Raw genomic sequence first — 18,489 nt, forward strand, 5'->3', positions numbered from 1 at the left:
AAAACAAACCATGAATTCCCTACAACTTAAATAAATTTTGGTGGCAGCAAAAAAATGTCTGATGCCGTTGATGTCCCTTGAAATTTGTGTACTTTCACTTTTAACCATTGATTTTAATTATTGAGAATCAATACTCTTAGTTTCAGGCTTAAACCTATTTTACCTTAAGAACTAGCTCATAAAATGAAAAATACATAAACTTTTATAAATTTTTATGTGACCACATAATGTGAAAATTTAAACATACTTTTTCACACTTTAGACATTTAGAGCATACAAATTCAAAAAGTCTATTATTGTTTTTTACTATGACACGAGTCATAGGACCAGGTAAGGTAACGCTAAAAAAGCCACAAAATCAAATAGATTGCATTAGAAAATTTATGTAGCCATGTTAATTGCAGTGAAAAAATGTACTAAGACAATTGGTTTTTTAGTTAAGAGTGACTCTATATCAAATTTACGGTATACGCTAATGCTATTAATATTTATAATCTCTTATTTAACTGTATATATGATGAATGTTATATTTTAACACATTCTAATAAATTAACTGAGAGATAAACAAATATCCATTGTCCACATTCTCCTTCTCACACAATAGCTAAAATCCTTCTAACACAACAAAGTAAGTAAAAATAAAAACCAATAAAAAGAATGCTACCAATGTGTTTTTTTAACATAACTTTTAATACACACTATTATGATTAATATATGTTTAAAAATTTATTTTTTAAAATACTCAATCTATAAAGAAAATATTTTAAATTTTAAAAAATATACTAATTATAAAAAAATTAGAAAAATAAAAATTTGACTCGAAAGCATGTGCTTCCCTTTCCTTCTTATACACTTAAAAAATAAGAAAAGAAGAAGGTTTGACAGAGACTTTGCTAATTGTACGGATCATGAAGTAGCTTTGAACGGAATATATTATATAATGAAAAAGTGAGTTGTCTCTATCAGTTGTTTTTCTCATTATTTTCGGGCATTATGTCTCTTTCAAATTAGAAACGGATCAGATGCAATAGAAAAGACCAACAACCCACACTATTGCCTCCACACCAAGATGAGCATTGAATATTCAAACACTACCTAACCTAATTTAATATAATAATTAAAACGCCTATTATCCTCTTATTATATAACATATATTATCTTAATTGGTCATTTCTTCATGACGTATAAATTGGAAAGTTGCACGACTTTGCCATATTAATTTCCTAGCCCACCTTCCCCAGTGCCCACAAACATCGATGGGATACTAAAATAAAACCCTATTTGTTAAATGGTTCACATTCATAACTTTTCCATTTTGTCAACATTGGTGATTTTGATCGTAGTTAATGGCTTCCTTTCAATGTGGATAAAGGGGAGTCATGTTCTCGCCTTGAAAAACGTTTGCAATTGATTATATTTAAAATTGTTTTATTTTGTAAAGAGTTAATAAAAAATAAAATGATATATAAAAAAGAGGATTGTGACTCTAAGAAGTAAAGTATAACGTTTTGAGTTTATTTTATTTCATTTATAATATATTTAAACAGTAAAGAAATTGGATGTTCAAAGAAAATAATGTCTCCTTAAATTAGTGTCATTTAGTTACCCCGCCAGCCAGCATGAATCATGAATGCGTAGGTTTTATTCTTACAATATGTATTCTTTTTATCTCATATTTCCTTTTATATATATATATAAGTTATTATGTGCCCTTTCTTAAGGGAAAGAGGTCAAAACTCTGCAGAATATATATATGTATGCATGTATGTGAATATTAATGAACTTATACAAATTACTAATAACAAACCAACTTGTGATATTTTATATATTCAAGACAAGAGATATCAAATTCTATCACTTATAATATTTATTATAGAAATTCCTTTAACGTAATTGGTAGAGTATACACAATGACAAGTGGGCGAGACACCAACTACTACTATTATTATCAAATAACAAGAAGACTATTATTATTTAATGGCATAATAATTTGTATTATGTGCTTACATTTTTTAAGACTAAAAATAAATATTAAATAATTTAAAGACTCAAGAAAAATAATTTTTTAAGAACTGAGTTTATTTTAAAATTTAAATGACTAATTTATTATTTATTATTATTAATAATAAAATTTAAGCAAATGACATTCTTTTAATCTTTGACCTATCTCCAGGAGAAAACCCTATAACTAGTTTTTAAAAAATAGAGATAGTTACGTTCCAAAATAAACGTAGATGGAAGATTAATTTTCTTAATTTGTTTGAGGATCATGCGAACAGTTAACCACAGCTGATAAATAATGTCAAAATGCATGCAAGGAGATTCCTTTAGACAAAATGTTATTTAAATGTAGAAACATATTTGATGGCTATGATAACTTATATGAATAAGGAATAAACATTTTACCAAAAGTTAACAAGTTTCCTATCTATTTATTTCTCTCTCTACATAGTATATGTTATTTATTTATGTTAAAATTTAATAAAATTAAATAACTATAGTAACTACCAAACATGTAAATCAATTGATACACGATTATTTTATTTAATGTGTAACAAATAATAAACTTAATCATTATTTAAATAAATTTTTTTAATATTTTAGAGAAACATCGTCAAAAATAAAATAAAAAGTTTCATTAATTTTTTATCCTTTTTTCTCTTATCTTCTTCTTCATTACGTTGATGATGTTTTCTTTTTACTTTTCTTCAAAACTTACCTATTTTTTCACATGCCTGGCCAACTGGCAACTATGTTTGAGCATAAATGGAATAAATCCAAATGCAAACAAAAACTTCAAAAATAAAGTAATTGCCCCGTTATTGACTAGACGATGGTGATGATTATTATTATTATTATCGGTATTTTTAATGTGTTTAATACATATAATAAGATGATATTAAATAATAAAGTATTATTATTATTAATAATTAGATACATATATTAAATAAAAATAACATGAAAGGCCCCACAGAACGTTAATAACACTGAGATGCGGGGCCCGCGTCGGTAGCATAAAAGTGAAACAAATGGAAGCTTATTATTGGACACTGCCAAACGTAAGTTTCGGAAATCAGAAATTTATTGTTAAAATACTCAGCGCTCATGTCGTGTCCGTCTTGTTAATCCCTCTTTAACATATATATATTTTTTTAAATTATTATATTTATAGTTTAATTGATATTATTTTATAATAAAATGTAGATTAATTTTTAATCTTAGAGTTTTTATAATTTAAATATATATAATAGATAAATTTTTATATATAATATAAAATAATAAATTAACCTAATTTATTTTATATGTTGTCAATTTTTTATCAAAATAAATTTAAGTTCAAATAAATATTTTTATCAAATTTTTAAATGAAGTACAAGTTAGCCCATTTTGTATAAATATAGTACATTAATAAGTTTATTAAGTTTAATTTACTTACAGTTTTAACACATAAGTTGATATTAAACATTTGAAAGTTATTACGAATATTATTGTAGATAGTTTTACTAAAATAAAATTGAGAGCTAATTTAATTTTTGAAATGTTAAAATTTTATTTTTTATTTTTAGACGAAGTTTGAGAGAGAATTTAATTATTTTTTATTTATGTAAATATATTTTTTGTTTTAAAAAATTTAACCCATTTATATAAATATTATATAAAAATAATATAATGAGATTCAATCGAAAAAAAATAAAGACATTATTAAGTACAAAGAAATATGTATTATTATTTTTTTGGAATAAAGTCAATAATATGATAGCTTTTATAGAATAATTTTTGTTTTAAAAAAGATTCTTTAAAAAATATTGAAAATGCTTATATATATATATATATATATATATATATATATATAATGTCACCTAAAGAAATGACGAATATTAAGATTTTAAAAACTCGTTATATAATTCATAGGTTAATTTTGAATCTTGTACTGCAACTTAATTTAATTATGTTAACAATTACAAAAACGATAAATTTTAGTATATAACAATAAAATATCGTATCATTACTAAAAGTTCAATATGTTGTCAATTTAAATTTTTTCATACCATTGACCAATTGTATAATATTTTGGCTATGATTTTTAAAGTAATCACAGTAAAATTAGTAAATTTTAATAATATATGATTAATTAAAAAATTATTATTATCTATACGTTTCAATTGCCTTCACATACAATTGGAAATAAGTTCCAATTCATATGTGTACTTCATAATAATAACAATAATAATAATAATTTTTAATAAATGTGTGTCAAAGACTCAAAGGTTACACATTATTTTATGATTCTAAATAATCTTTATTATTTTAAAAGGTTAAAGAAAAAGAAAATCATAAGAAACTTGAAAAAAAAAAAAAGTCTACGATGTTGTTCCACTTCGGTCTGAATGCCATGTAACGCTTTGACAACATGGACGCAGAGGAGGCTCAGCCTATTAGAACCCATTCCTCTCTGTCTCTCTCTCAATTTCAACACCAACACCAACCCCAATATTCTACTTCACCTTCCTATTTCTACTTTTTTCTCATTCTTTTTTCAACCCTTCCTGGCTTCTGCACACAATCTGGTACTTTCTTTTCTTTTTCAGATTTTCCATTTTTCTTAATATCACGAAACAGTTAAATTTATACTATTTTATATCTTCTAAGGCCTTTTACTCTTGTGGGCACTTGTATAAAGTGGTTTTTGTTTTTTATTTTTGGAATTTAATTTGTTTTTCCTCTTAAAAATTAATTTTCTGACGGTTTTGTTACTAAATGCTATGTGTCTTTTGCCATAAAAGGTTTTAATTCATTTGATTTTTTTTTTCTTTCTGACAAGTATCTGAGTGGTCCTTGATCTTCTTAGGCTTGGTTTTTGGTTGATTATCAGTTTATGAGGCTGCAAAAGCAAAAATAAAGTTTTTTTTTTCGGTATTGTTGAATTTGAATTGTTTGCCAATATTGAAGATTTTTTCTGGGGCTGATGAGGTCCCTTTTGCTTTCCTGTTTTTTGTTGGATCTTTGATATTGAGACTTTGAAGCATTTTTCTCACAGGTTGTTATGGATTTCTTGATGTTTGTTTTTGAAAGTGCTTTGTTGGGGGTTTGTTTTTTCCTTTGTGTTTTCCTGTCCGACATACTCTGACAGATAATTTATGAGCATGTCGTTTGCAATGTTGTTGTGCAATATGCTTAGCAATCTATAGTCTTATTTGTTTGCTTTTCCATCTCACATGGTTTCTTCTTCTGGGGTTCTCTGGATCTTGTATTTCTGGATATTTTTCTCTCTCATCAACTTTGTAGTTTTGAACTTATTAGTCAATTGGCGGGGTTATGTTTTGTTTGCTTTGATTATGTGGAGTTTAGTATCTGAACTTTTTGAATCCATTTTTTCCCTTTTCATTGTGGCAGTGGCCTTCATGTTTTTCTTTTAAACCTTTCACCAATTAAACTTTTGCAAACTAAACCTTTTCGTTTTACCCTTTACAGGGCTATCCATCTGTTTGTTTTTTGTTCTGCTGATTTTTCGTTTTGAACTCCAGAGAAAAATAAACTTACATGGTCTGGTTTCCACTGCAGCAGACCACTCAAGATCCATCTGGGAGTGGAGCTTGATATGATCACTGATATAGGGGAATAAGACCTTATTAATTTTAAAAATGCTAAATTTTGGCAGGACCAGAAGTCAGGCACGGGCAACCAGATCTATGTCATTGGGAGGTAAGACTGTAAGAGTATTATAGCTGCGAAAATTGAGAATGAATGGTGGTGTGTTAACTGGTAACTCCTTGTTTGTATTTAATGAAGCTTGTATACTTGAAGCATTAATAAAATTTTCAAAATAAGAATTTTGGCATGTTTGGTAAATCTTAATTTTGGTGAAATAATCGCATATTTTTCAAAAGCTCTCTGAGCAGGCTGAAGAAGATAAGCAGTTATTTCTCTAAAATAAGTTGAACCAAACACAAGATGAAAAGCTTTGTCTTTTCTAGCACTTCACTATACAGTAGGTTGGGTGCAAGAATACGGCTTATGGTGTTTGTGAACCCATTATTTGTCTATGTTTTGTAATTTTTTCATGTTGGTTGTTTACTTAAAATTCAGTATCGTTTACGATTATAATTATGTTGATGTTTTATGGTATATCTTTTCTTATATATGTTTTCCTGCCTCTCAGGCATGGATTATGTGGATCCAAAACGGAAGGGCAATTTTGTTGGAAAAGTTTTTCTAGCTGCTGCATTGACGGTATTATGCATTATTATGATCAAGAGATCTCCATCTTTGAACTCCCCTAGTCCGGTAACCCTATATTCCATTTCCATCGAATATTCAAACAATTATCATGGTCAATCATGTTTATATGTTTATGTATATGCTGTGCTTGTTTAAATATCTATATATTATATTTTCTATTGCTTTTGGCGTTTAAAAATATTTGCACATAAATGGTGAGTTGTTCTTTATAACTAGTTGATGGTGAGAGAAATGATTTGTCAGATTTTAGTTGATTCTATTAGATGATAGAAAAGACTTATATTAATCCATTTATTGTTTTACTCGATAACGGTGCCTTTTGTGTTGATGGAATTTGATTGGAACACAATGTGATGACTGTATGGAATGTTTGGGGGACCATTTTCTTGGGAAAATGGGTCTCCTAGTAATCTAATCTATTCTTCCAGTTAAGTAAAACTTGTCCAATGTATCTAAGTTTCTACTTGCATATGGTTAATATGTAAATGTTTGAAGATAAAGCTTAATAGATGATTCTAATTTCTAATAATTGTTTGATAGATTTATCATTTATGTTAAGTTGGATTTTTGTGGCCTTTGACACATATATAACTTCTGTATAGTTTCTTTGGCTGTTTGATTATACTGCTGAAAGATACCTTCAACTGGTAGATAATTCATTGGTATAGATGATGAGCTATTTTTACTGTTAATAAAGTTAAAGAACATTGAAGGTTGTGTGAGTTCAGTTTGGTGTTCACCAGTGTTGTCAGATGGATATAAGAAAGAGAACACAGGAAAGAAAAATGAGTATTTATAAGGGAAATTTTGTTGAAGACTAGATTTTGAGTTAAAGTTTTCTACCTTTTCTTGTTATCGATATTATATGTAAACCCACAGCTGTTTTACCCTTTTGTTCAATTTGTTGATTCTGTTCAATATTTTGGGCTTTTTTTTTTCAGTTTTCCGTCTATGAACCAGGTGTCACTCACGTTTTAGTGACAGGAGGTGCAGGCTATATTGGCTCTCATGCTACCCTACGACTTCTGAAGGAATTTTATCGTGTCACCATAGTGGTATGTGTCTTCATGATGTTGAAAACTGTTCTGATAAAGTTGAATGCCCTTATCAGTCTGTGTGCTGGAGTCTGAACAATTTTTCTTCCTTGCAGGATAATCTGTCACGAGGAAATTTGGGTGCAGTTAGAGTTCTTCAAGACTTGTTTCCAGAACCTGGAAGGCTTCAATTTATATATGCTGACTTAGGAGATGCAAAATCTGTATCCTTGTAATCTTTCATTGTTACAACTTACAAGAAATAATTTGGTGTTGAATATTGAAAAATTATGTTAGAGAATGCTAGAGAAAAATTGTCTACTTGACTGGTTATTAGGTTAATAAAATATTTTCAGAGAATAAATTTGATGCCGTGATGCACTTTGCTGCAGTTGCATATGTGGGAGAAAGCACACTTGACCCTCTTAAGTAAGTACTCAGAGCTTTGATTTGGGCACATAAATTCCAGTTGTATTAGTTGTGGAAAGTAGCATTTGTGTGTGGTTTCTATTTTTCTCCACCTACCCATGTAGCTCAAACAACAGTAATACATATTAGATACAAATTGAAATTTTCAATTTTATATTGACTCTGTTGCAAGTTTTTATAGATAGTCATTCACTGGGACGCATAGATCACATGGCAAGAGCATTTACATTTTTCTGATAACATATTGGGTAATAGTATTATTTTCTATTAAATATTTTAAAAAAGGAGATTGTGGATTAGAACTTCGTAGACAAGCACAACATAGTTATTTGATATAGTGTGTGAACTGACTACCAGACTGATGACAGAAAAGTTGGACCTCTCCTAGGAAAATTCTCTTAAAAATTTATTTTATGAAGAATATCAGAAGTTGCTTAGAAATCATAACACTGTTCCAACCAAATTCAGGTGTTTCACTTTAAGAGCTTGAGCATAATAGGTACTTTAAGAAAATGCTTTATGTTATTGATATTAGTTCTCATTAGATATGATTTTGTTGAGAGTTCGATCAAATTGATATGGAAAACGTAAGTGGTGTTTGGATTGCTGTTATCATCATGTGTAGTTGTTTGTTTTCCTTTAATAACACTCTACGTTGAGGTTGACAACTTCACATACTCAAATAGCTTCATAATTGTTTAGAATATCAAAAGTTAAGTTCATGGAGGTTGAAAATAAAGGCAGTGTATGATTAATAAATGACGGTTCAGCTTTACCAGATATAATATGATCCTAACAGTGTTTACGGGTAGTGTAAGGAAGGAAATGATTCTACCAGCAATTGGGGAGTGCCTGTCAGCCTGACCTCCGCTTTTCCCTCATTCCTCCATATAACCTCTGTCTATGGCAACAGCCACTCATGATGCTTTCCCTAGCTGCCAACTTAGCAGTTGGTTATGTTACTCATTCTCTCTCCCTGGGATCTGATCAGGTGCATTGCACGTCTTGCTCCTCCTCATATAAATTTTAGATATTTTGGGGTTTGGATACAGGCCTGTAACAGTGGCTCTCGTGCTGCATCCTACTGTTTCATAGATATTTGCAATAGTAAGACTGCAAAACTATCTCAAGTATTCTGGAGTGATATTGTTCACCAATTAAATTAAAGTATCTAAGGATTTTTACTGGATTATTTATTCTTACAAGAAAGTTAGTGTATTGCTTTTAACTTAGTAAACTTACTGAAATTTTTACTTGGCCCAGGATAAAATTCCTGGATAGCTGAGAATTATGTTTTTTTCTACTGTATTATTTCATGAGATTTAGATGAGATGGTTCACTGTAAAATTCATCTATTTTTGTCAGTTCTATTTTTTTAACTTAATTTTTTTTTGTCAGGTATTATCACAATATTACTTCAAATACCTTGTTAGTATTGGAGTCTATGGCTAAATATGGTGTGAAAACATTGATATACTCTAGTACATGTGCAACATATGGGGAACCTGAAAAGATGCCCATTACAGAGGAAACAGAACAGGTGGGAAATCTATGCATGGTTGAATTATGGGGTTTGGTTGACAACTCTGTGTTTTTTGTTGCATCTTACAATGGCTTTAATGCTTATTGAAGTATAGTGTTAATATTGATGTTCTCCAATTCCAGAAACCAATTAATCCATACGGGAAAGCCAAGAAGATGGCAGAAGATATCATTCTTGATTTCTCTAAAAATTCTAAGATGGCAGTAATGATTCTGAGGTTTGTATTTCACATTCAAATCCCTGATTTTCCCTTGTTCTAAATAACTTATTCATGTCTTATTTGTCTTTTGATTCCTAAGTTTCCATTGATTGTTAAGAGGTGTACCATGATTCAAGTCAAATGCATTGTGATTTTCATTTTTCATTTTTCTTATTGCTTTTGGCAAATAGATGTTTTGGATTCATTTTATTGATGCAGTATCTCATTGTCTACTACCTTATTATATATGTCATTTTCTTTTCCTAGTTTCTTTGATGTCATTGTCTTTGTGTTTTTAACCCCCTTTGTCAAGATGATGGGTAGATGGGTTGGGAAGGTTTGAAGGAGACCCCATACATGCTTCTTCACATGACAAAAGTCTTTCAGTTTTTTTAGAATAACAAAACTGAGCAGTTAATGCTGTTTGGACTGACAATGGATGAAAGATAGCATAACCAATCAAGGGAACTTGATTTAAATTTCATTAATCAAAATTAGGTATGGTTGTGATCTTTCGGGAAATATGCAGATACTTCAATGTGATTGGATCAGATCCCGAGGGCAGATTAGGTGAGGCTCCAAGACCTGAACTTCGAGAACATGGTCGAATTTCAGGTGCCTGCTTTGATGCAGCTCGTGGTATTACATCTGGCTTAAAGGTATGCTAATATTATCTCATTTACTTTAGGCTGAAATCCATCCTGTTAGGAGATTAGTCAACGAGTAGCATTAGACGCATTGCTGAGAGAACATAGAGAGGCAGCCTGGTCAAACTGCTATGTTTTCCAAAGTTATCTAACTCATGACAGTCTTGCAATTTCCATGCATAGAATCTAAAAATAGTGTCAAATTAAAAAATCCATTATATTAGAAATAAAATATGATTTTCCTCAAGTTAAAAGCAATATGATTTTTATGTGCTAATTTGTGGCTGCTTTAATATCCCGTCGAAGATATTATTGATACAATATTCCTGCTTCTGAAGTAGTTGCATTTGTTTTACACTGAAATTCATACCAGGCGAATGATTTTTGTTTGCTCTTGTAGAAAATTAAAATGATTTGGCCATGTATAAGTAACTTTTATACCTCTTTTCATTTTAATTTTTTGAGAAGTTAAACCATATGTAGAATACTTCTACATACTATAATTTCTTTCACTTTTCTCAGCATTCATAGCCCATCTGAAAACTAGCCAAGGGATTTTGTTTGTAAACTACTATGCTATTGTCTAAAATGAACGCGTGCTCATTGTATTTGTTTCAACCTTGCAGGTAAGAGGAACTGACTACAAGACCCCTGATGGAACATGCATAAGAGACTACATTGATGTAACTGACTTGGTTGATGCTCATGTCAAAGCTCTTGAAAAGGCACAACCTGGTAAAGTAGGGATCTACAATGTTGGCACTGGAAAGGGTAGGTTTTAATTATTACACTTCGAATATGAATAGTGCTTTGTTGTTTCTTAGTTGTCTCAAAAGTTGTCATGTAATGGGTATCAGGTCGATCAGTGAAGGAGTTTGTTGATGCTTGTAAAAAGGCTACAGGGGTGAACATCAAAGTAGACTTCCTTCCTCGTAGGCCTGGTGATTATGCTGAAGTGTATAGTGACCCATCTAAGATCAACCACGAATTGAATTGGACTGCACAATACACTGACCTTGAGAAGAGTTTACAAGTTGCGTGGAAATGGCAAAAGTCTCATCGTGATGGTTATGGCATTTCATCTGCAATCTGAAGTTTCTAGGCTACTCACATGCATGGGCTGAGGATTTTTTTTGTTCTTAGGGAGTTGGTAGTTCATTCGTTATACTTACTACATGTATTCAACATATAATGATTCAATAATACAATGCTCAGGCTCTGGTATAGCTTTTCTATCTTTTGTTTCTGACCAATGCAGCTTTGACTAGACTATGGCACAGTAGAATGCCACCAAATAAAGTGCAATAATGTATACAGGTAGGGAAATGCCTTATAATAATTAAATTTTCAAAAATAAAATTGTCATTATATTAATCATTCAAAAATATTTTTCATTCAATTTTTTTTTTTGCATTAAAGATTAATCTACAGTAAAATGATAAATATGATTCTCTCTCTTAAAATATATGTAATTGATCAGACAATAAAAATGCACACAAAATTTTATTGAGTATGACTTTTTCTCCTAAAAAGTATGTAATAGGGTATTTTTCAACTTCAACAAAAAAATATTAGTATTTATAATTTAAGATTTTATTTATTTTAAGATTTTATTCAATATATTATTATATCATAATTTTGATATAAAATTATTTAATATATTATTATAAATTTTAAATAAGTTATTTTAATAAGCTTTTTTTAAAATTTAAACATAATCTATTTAATTAATTAATTTTTTAAAAAAATTTAAATTAAATTTATTATTTAAATAAGTTAAATTGAACTTAACTTTTTTAAAGTTAAGTCGTAAGTTTCTATAATATAGTATAACCTATTTTTATCTTTAATCATTATTTTTATTATAATTATTATTGTTATTATAATTAAATTTATTTAAACCTGAATTTTTTAGTCACAAGTTATCACTTTAATTTTAGAATATAATTTAAAGTAAATTTTTTTAGTTTCTGAAGACATGTCATTACTGTTATTATTGTTGTGTGTGGTTGACAATAGGTTAAAATAGTCAAACACAAAAGTTAGAACTAGTAGTATTCAAGGTACATACTTCTAAGTGAAACCAAACGTGCTAATCACGTGGGTTTGTTGCTTCCATTGTTCTTAGAAATGAAAAACTGAATTTAGAAAAAAAATTCAAAATTCCTAACTGGGCTAAAGCTTGTCTGATTTTGCAACTTTGACAGCACGTGAAAGGCTGAAACCTGAAATAAAAATCATTCGATGGCCTTATCTCCTTTGTTGGAACAAATCAAGCCCACGAATTAATTTTTCCTTAACAACATTTGTATGTTTTATTTTATTTCTCTTGGCCAAACATATATATATATATATATATATATATAAACAACATCAATTTGGTTAAATAGAGGGTCAGTAAAAATTTTGACCTGTCCCACATCATTTTGAACTTTCGGTTCTAAAGGTCTTCTCGTTGGTATTTTTGTTTTTTTATAAAGCTTTTACCATTTTGTGGGTGATACATATTTACATTATAATAATTTAGTAAATGGCAACTATATAAATATATTTAAAAATTAAAAAAATATTTATGAATAACATTTGATTAAAACTATATTTATAAATTAAAAATACATATTTAATCTTTATACTTGACATCATTTTTTTACAATTTCCTATATCATTTGTATATAATTTATGATATACTCCCTAACATTGTTAAAATAAAAGTACAAAAATTAATTAAGAAAATAAATGTCAAGACTAAGAATGAGAATAAGTTAAGTTTTGTATAAATAGACCTAGTTTATTTAATATTTTAAAGTTTAAGTCTGATATATTATAAAATTTTTATTAAACATAATCTAATTTTTTTAAAGAATACTTTGATTGAAACTTTTGATAAATCATTAAATATTTTTATAAATAGTTTATTAAAATATCTAAATAGATATATCTTTATAAAAATTATGAGACTTATATCTAAATAAATTATAAAAAAATAATTTAACACTTTGAATATATAAAATAAAAATTACATATTTTTATTTTATCAAAATATGTAATCAAAATAACACAAATACAAATTACCATTATTTCAGTAAATAAAACTCTCTTTTAAAAGGATTAATTAAATAGATTAAGCCAGCACTAAACCGGACAGCTTGACTTATTTCCTAAGACTAAATGCAAATCCACGGTGTCAAAAATCAGCGTTTGGATAATTACAGTCAGTACCTGACTCACCCCCAACGTTCGTTGTAGTTATAGTAAGTTGGTGTGCTCTTCCAACATAATAATCATTAATTAGACACTATGAACAATTATCATAATTTATGTAATACATGTACTCTAGTATTTTATCATAATCACAGTTTTTTCAATAAGTATTGGATATTTGATCATAAGTCAGCACTAACGAGGATAATAATCAAGATAGGCCAGTGCCATTATGTAAACTCCAGGCTAATCACAAACAAGCAACGGTCTACACTAATCCTGCCACATCCACGATCCAGTTTCGTTAACAATTAATTTTATTTTCAATGGGAAGGTGCAAATACGAGAAGATAAAACTTTAATAGATTTGCCTATCTATCTACAAAGTCGGGATTTCTTGCTTTTCTTGTAAAATATACGATATAAATGAACTTGCGTAAAAGTTAATATCAGATGTAGCTTTTACAACATCAAGACTCAAGTAAACCAAACATTCTCATAAATTCGAATCCTATGAAACATTCCAATTATGTTCTAAGATACGCAACCAATACAATAGCCACGATAAGGTGTAAAAATTGCATGGGAATTCCTCACTTCATTCGACTCCTGAAAGAAATTGAATCATCCACTCATGAAGAAAATGACTGTAGCGCTCTATCAAAACTTTCTTCTGCGGCTGATACCCGTTTGACCAGCACATGTTCAGGGTGAGCAAGTTTCAGTTGGCTGCAAAGCAATAGAAATCATTCGTTGGTAAAAAATTCATCTCATAATATGAGTAACAATTATATTGACATAAGGAATACTTTACAAGATCACCAGAACACAAGGAACAAATATTTTAAAAAAGAGGAAAAGGGTTTTAAAAGCCCATAAGTGTACAGGGGCATTCAACCAATAAGAAACAGAAGAACTTTATATTTCCCAAGTCACTCAGTAAAATTAGATAGATTATTGGCAGTCTAACTAAAGAATGCATTCACTGACAGATTGCGCAGATGCAAGCTATTTGCAAAGGAAATTGGAGTAGAGTCAACAAAAAATATATGCACGCTGACTAAAATAAGGCCTTTAGACTAGGGTTGTTCAAACTTCAAAATAGTTTCTTCCCAGCATTGTTCGGTTTAATGTCTTGGAGTTGCCACTTTACTAATTGGACAGGGACAACAGTACATGATTCAGTTGTTACTTAATTTACTATCAATATTAAGCAATGCGACTTTGAGACTAAGTAGTGTTCTCCTATTTATATAACTGATGTCATTTTACTTTACCAATTACCTATCATTATGGAATGATGTGTTTTGCTGACACACCAAAGAAGCCAAACTGAGAACCATGGTGTGGTTTGGATTCTAACATGAGTGATCTGTGAAATTTTGTCTGGATCAATATTGAGCCTCACCCACCAACTTGGATCATAAATACTTATAAGGTATGTAACAAACTTGTCCAAACTCAAAAGATTTTAATGACCTGAATTCATATAAATTTTAGCACCATAGTCCCCAACTTTTAACGGCAAGGTCTGATGGCATGCTTGAAAGAAATTTAAAAGAAATTGCTCCATCAGTGATGATCTTGGAATTCCCATTTACGAAATACTATCGTTCAACACTTAGAGCTACATATGGTTATTAACAAATGATGATCTTAAACCACTCGTTAGGAAGTATGACCCATCTACAAATATTCCTTGCAGGCCCTGACTCATTACAACAAGTACACAGACTTGACTCAGAGTGTCAATAATAACACTTTTCCAAGGAACAAAAGATTTAGCCAGCCCATGTAGAACGAACATCCATGCTAGGATATTGTCAATTGACATAGAATGAAAGTTATAATATGTGAAGTGGTCAGAGAAGGGTTTCACCAGAACATATAACTGCTTATTCAAAGAGAGTGAAGGTACAAACAATAAAGATGTCCTAAGTTTACCTGAATGACTTAGAAGATGGTTTGCCAAGGTGAAGACAGCATACAACTAAATTGGCTAGAGTTTCTGGATCCCTGGCATCCTGCATAAAAAACAAAAAGTATTTCACCACACAAATTTCCAAAATAACAATCTCTGTTAGCAAATGCAACTTTAGTACAGCTTAAAGGTTTGGCAGCACAAAGTAAATGAAGAAAAAATTCAGCCCGAGATAAATTATAAAATTTCTCAAAATGGACCAATGAATAACTTCAAAATGGGAAGACAATTGAGATCCATTCGATCTCAATCAAATTACTCACAAATTTCAAATTTTGTATAACCGTAGACACACTTAACAAGAAAACACAATGCAACATCACCAAACAATATAAAAGGAATACGTGATCCGGTTTAGATTAATTTATGCATGTATCTCAAAAATATTCAACCCCTCAAAATCAATTTCAACAAAATAAATTATAGCCAACTTTAAACCAAACGGCCACTAAATTTCCTAATCCGTGGAAACAAACACAGAAACAGAATCAAAAGCAACAATAATAAACACGAATAATAAGCAAATCGTGCCTTGTTTAGCGCTTCCACCAAAAGTGTCTCAGCTTCGTCGAAGTTTCCCATGTGCATACAGCACACAGCCTTCCCATTCAAGAGCAAACTCGTAGATTGATACCTCTCCGACAAATCTTGAAAGATCAAATTCGCTTCCTGAATCTTCGACCCACCCTGATCCACATCAAACACCACTCAAACACATAAAAAAGGTCACCAACATATATATATAAATATATAAATATATATATATATATATATATATATATTTTGTAATAACTCGAATAATCGTTAATACCACAGCCAAATCAAGCCAAGCATTGGCGAGTTGAGTGAGTGTGTGATCCTCATCAGTCTGCTGCATGATCCGAAGCTGTCTCTCGGCGTAATCAGACCTATGCATCTTAATGAAGATCTGCACGTTCAAAGCGTGCCTGAAAACCAACACATGCATCTCATATCAAACACGCACAAAACGACATAAAAAAAAACGAATTTCGCTTTATTTTCTTACAGTTCCATGGTTCCTCCAGCATTAGTGTATTTGAGTGCTTCGTTGAAGTCGTTTTCGTGGAAGAAAACGAGACCGGCGATCAACCTCAACGTGGCGTTGTTTCCAATGGCAGGATCGGCGAGATACTCCTTGAGAGAGGAAATGGTGGAATCCTGCGAGATGGAGAGGTGAGATTTAGCGGAGACGAGAAATTGAGGAGAAAATGGGGAGAGATAGTGACCTTGTTGTCGGGAGAGGAGAAATAGAGTGCGAAAAGCTTGACGGCTTGGAGAGGTGTGGGAGCGGAGTCGTGGATCTCGGAGATGACGAACTGTAACTGACCGAGAGCGATGTAACAGCGGTGGACGAAGGTGTCACGCTCTACGATGTCGTCTTGAGATAGATTGTTGACGTCGCTGCTGTTTATGGCGGCTTGATACGCACCGAGGTAGAAGTTGTTACGAAGGTTGAACAAGTGATCCGGTGTAGCCATTGATTCAGATCTGTCTTAATTCCAAACGAAGATTGCATACACCAAGAGAGAGAGAGAGAAAGAGAGAGAAGGGTGTTCAATCTCGCAATCGTTTTGCTCTACTGCTTTTTGTTTCCCGCATAAGACTGTTAACTATTTGGGCTGTTATTGGGCTTAGTTTTGTAACGGATTGAGCCCAATACTAGAATAGTGTTTCTTCTTGACCTCTCACTCTCCTGTTGTTGGGCTTAATCTCTTACCAAACTGAGGGTACAGAAAATAATGCTTCGTCTTACCAAAAACTAAAATGTTTTGAAAAATTAATTAAAGTTTAAATATATTTTAAATTTGTATAATTTTAATTTTTTATATCATTTTTAATATTTAGTTTAAATATTTAAAATTAGATGTTTAAACTTCATTTTAAAATATATTTGAAATTACTACTTAAGGTGTCATGTGATATAGTATATCACATCACATGTACTCTATTTACAAAGAAATTTTAATTTGTTAAGATTGAAATTGATGAAATTTTTAAAAAATCAAATAACGACTAAAAGCATATTTTATATCATTTTTAACATTAAGTTGTCTTTATACAAGACAAAAAAACATATACTTTTTTTAAAAAAATAATTTCTTTTTCTTTTTTATAGTGAATCATACACTTTCTTTTACATAAAGCATCTCATATTTTATTCGTTTACTCTTCTCAAAATACTATTGTTGAATTCAATCAATTAAATTTGATATTAAAGTTTTGAAATTTAATGGTGTGCCTTGCTTCTAACATATTATTTTATATTTTTCTTCTTAATATAATTATTTTTTATTTCTATGATATTTTCCTATTTAATAAAGTAGAGTGCTCAATAAGTACTTCTTAATGATAAATTTTTTTATTAAGATGCATGATTTTAAGATACAATATTTACTTAAATAATATTTACCAAAAATAAAATCCACAACATGGTAATTGTAAACATGGTTTCTAATAGTTTAACAGTAATGAATTTTTTTTTATAAATTTTCATTTTTAAATTTAAATATTTTATTGTAATGCATGGGATTTTTTTTTAGAATGTATTAGTTTAAATATACCCTTAAATTTCATTTTTAAGTTAGTGTCATAATATGCAACGTTATTGAGACAAACCCAAATACCGATGATTAAGCATTTTGGGTAAGCCAAATATTCTACATTATTATTACGTAATTCGGACAAAAAACAAAATTGTGTGTAAAAACTATAATTGCACTACTGAAAAGCCATTACAATATAAGTGAACGTAAATTTTATTTAAAATGTCATATTGAAGCTACCATTTTAAAGAGATATTTATTTAACCTTTTTCCCTACTTGAAATTTAGTTCCACATCTTTATTTGTAAAATTCTCAGCTACAGACGAAATACTGCAAATTACAAATGCACTGTTTGAAAAGGGTTAATTTAATTTTCAAAAATAGTATTTTTTTACCCTCCATTAATTGATACATTTATTTTTAATAAATTACACGTTCATATTTAATATTTTTCTTTTAATATCTTACGAAATATAATTTACCTAATAATAATAATAATTAACAATGTAAAGTTGTTTATTTATTTTTAATTATCATGCATACACAAAAATACAAGTATAAACGTATATTTTTATGTCATTTTATATGTATTGACTGATTAACTGCAGTCAATGTGATCAAATATTGTTAACTTAATTAATTTAATGAAT

General features: G+C 29.8%; 2 protein-coding genes across 8 annotated transcripts; one reads left to right on the forward strand and one right to left on the reverse strand.

The window, feature by feature from the left end:
* The first annotated feature begins 4,358 nt into the window (after positions 1 to 4,358).
* LOC113853266 (UDP-arabinose 4-epimerase 1-like) lies at positions 4,359 to 11,409 on the forward strand. Of its 7 annotated transcripts, none has more exons than XM_027483808.1 (11): positions 4,359 to 4,568; positions 5,473 to 5,703; positions 6,161 to 6,285; positions 7,182 to 7,295; positions 7,391 to 7,498; positions 7,612 to 7,703; positions 9,102 to 9,243; positions 9,369 to 9,463; positions 9,975 to 10,104; positions 10,719 to 10,863; positions 10,950 to 11,409. In XM_027483808.1, the coding sequence occupies exons 2-11, from the start codon at positions 5,643 to 5,645 to the stop codon at positions 11,183 to 11,185; spliced, it is 1,248 nt and encodes a 415-aa protein (XP_027339609.1). In that variant the 5' UTR covers positions 4,359 to 4,568; positions 5,473 to 5,642; the 3' UTR covers positions 11,186 to 11,409. The 7 variants fall into 7 exon arrangements, with proteins under 7 accessions (XP_027339609.1, XP_027339611.1, XP_027339614.1 ...); XM_027483810.1 differs by having other exon boundaries at positions 5,563 to 5,703; XM_027483813.1 differs by having other exon boundaries at positions 5,660 to 5,763.
* Positions 11,410 to 13,637: 2,228 nt separating this feature from the next.
* LOC113853268 (coatomer subunit epsilon-1) lies at positions 13,638 to 16,880 on the reverse strand. Its single transcript, XM_027483818.1, has 6 exons — positions 16,522 to 16,880; positions 16,302 to 16,453; positions 16,086 to 16,221; positions 15,806 to 15,961; positions 15,238 to 15,317; positions 13,638 to 14,022 (listed from the first exon to the last, which is right to left on the reverse strand). The coding sequence occupies exons 1-6, from the start codon at positions 16,771 to 16,773 to the stop codon at positions 13,926 to 13,928; spliced, it is 873 nt and encodes a 290-aa protein (XP_027339619.1). The 5' UTR covers positions 16,774 to 16,880; the 3' UTR covers positions 13,638 to 13,925.
* Positions 16,881 to 18,489: the final 1,609 nt, after the last annotated feature.

This window comes from Abrus precatorius, unplaced genomic scaffold (assembly GCF_003935025.1).
Source record: "Abrus precatorius isolate BTA unplaced genomic scaffold, Abrus_2018 Scaffold10, whole genome shotgun sequence".
NCBI classification, from domain to species: domain Eukaryota; kingdom Viridiplantae; phylum Streptophyta; class Magnoliopsida; order Fabales; family Fabaceae; genus Abrus; species Abrus precatorius.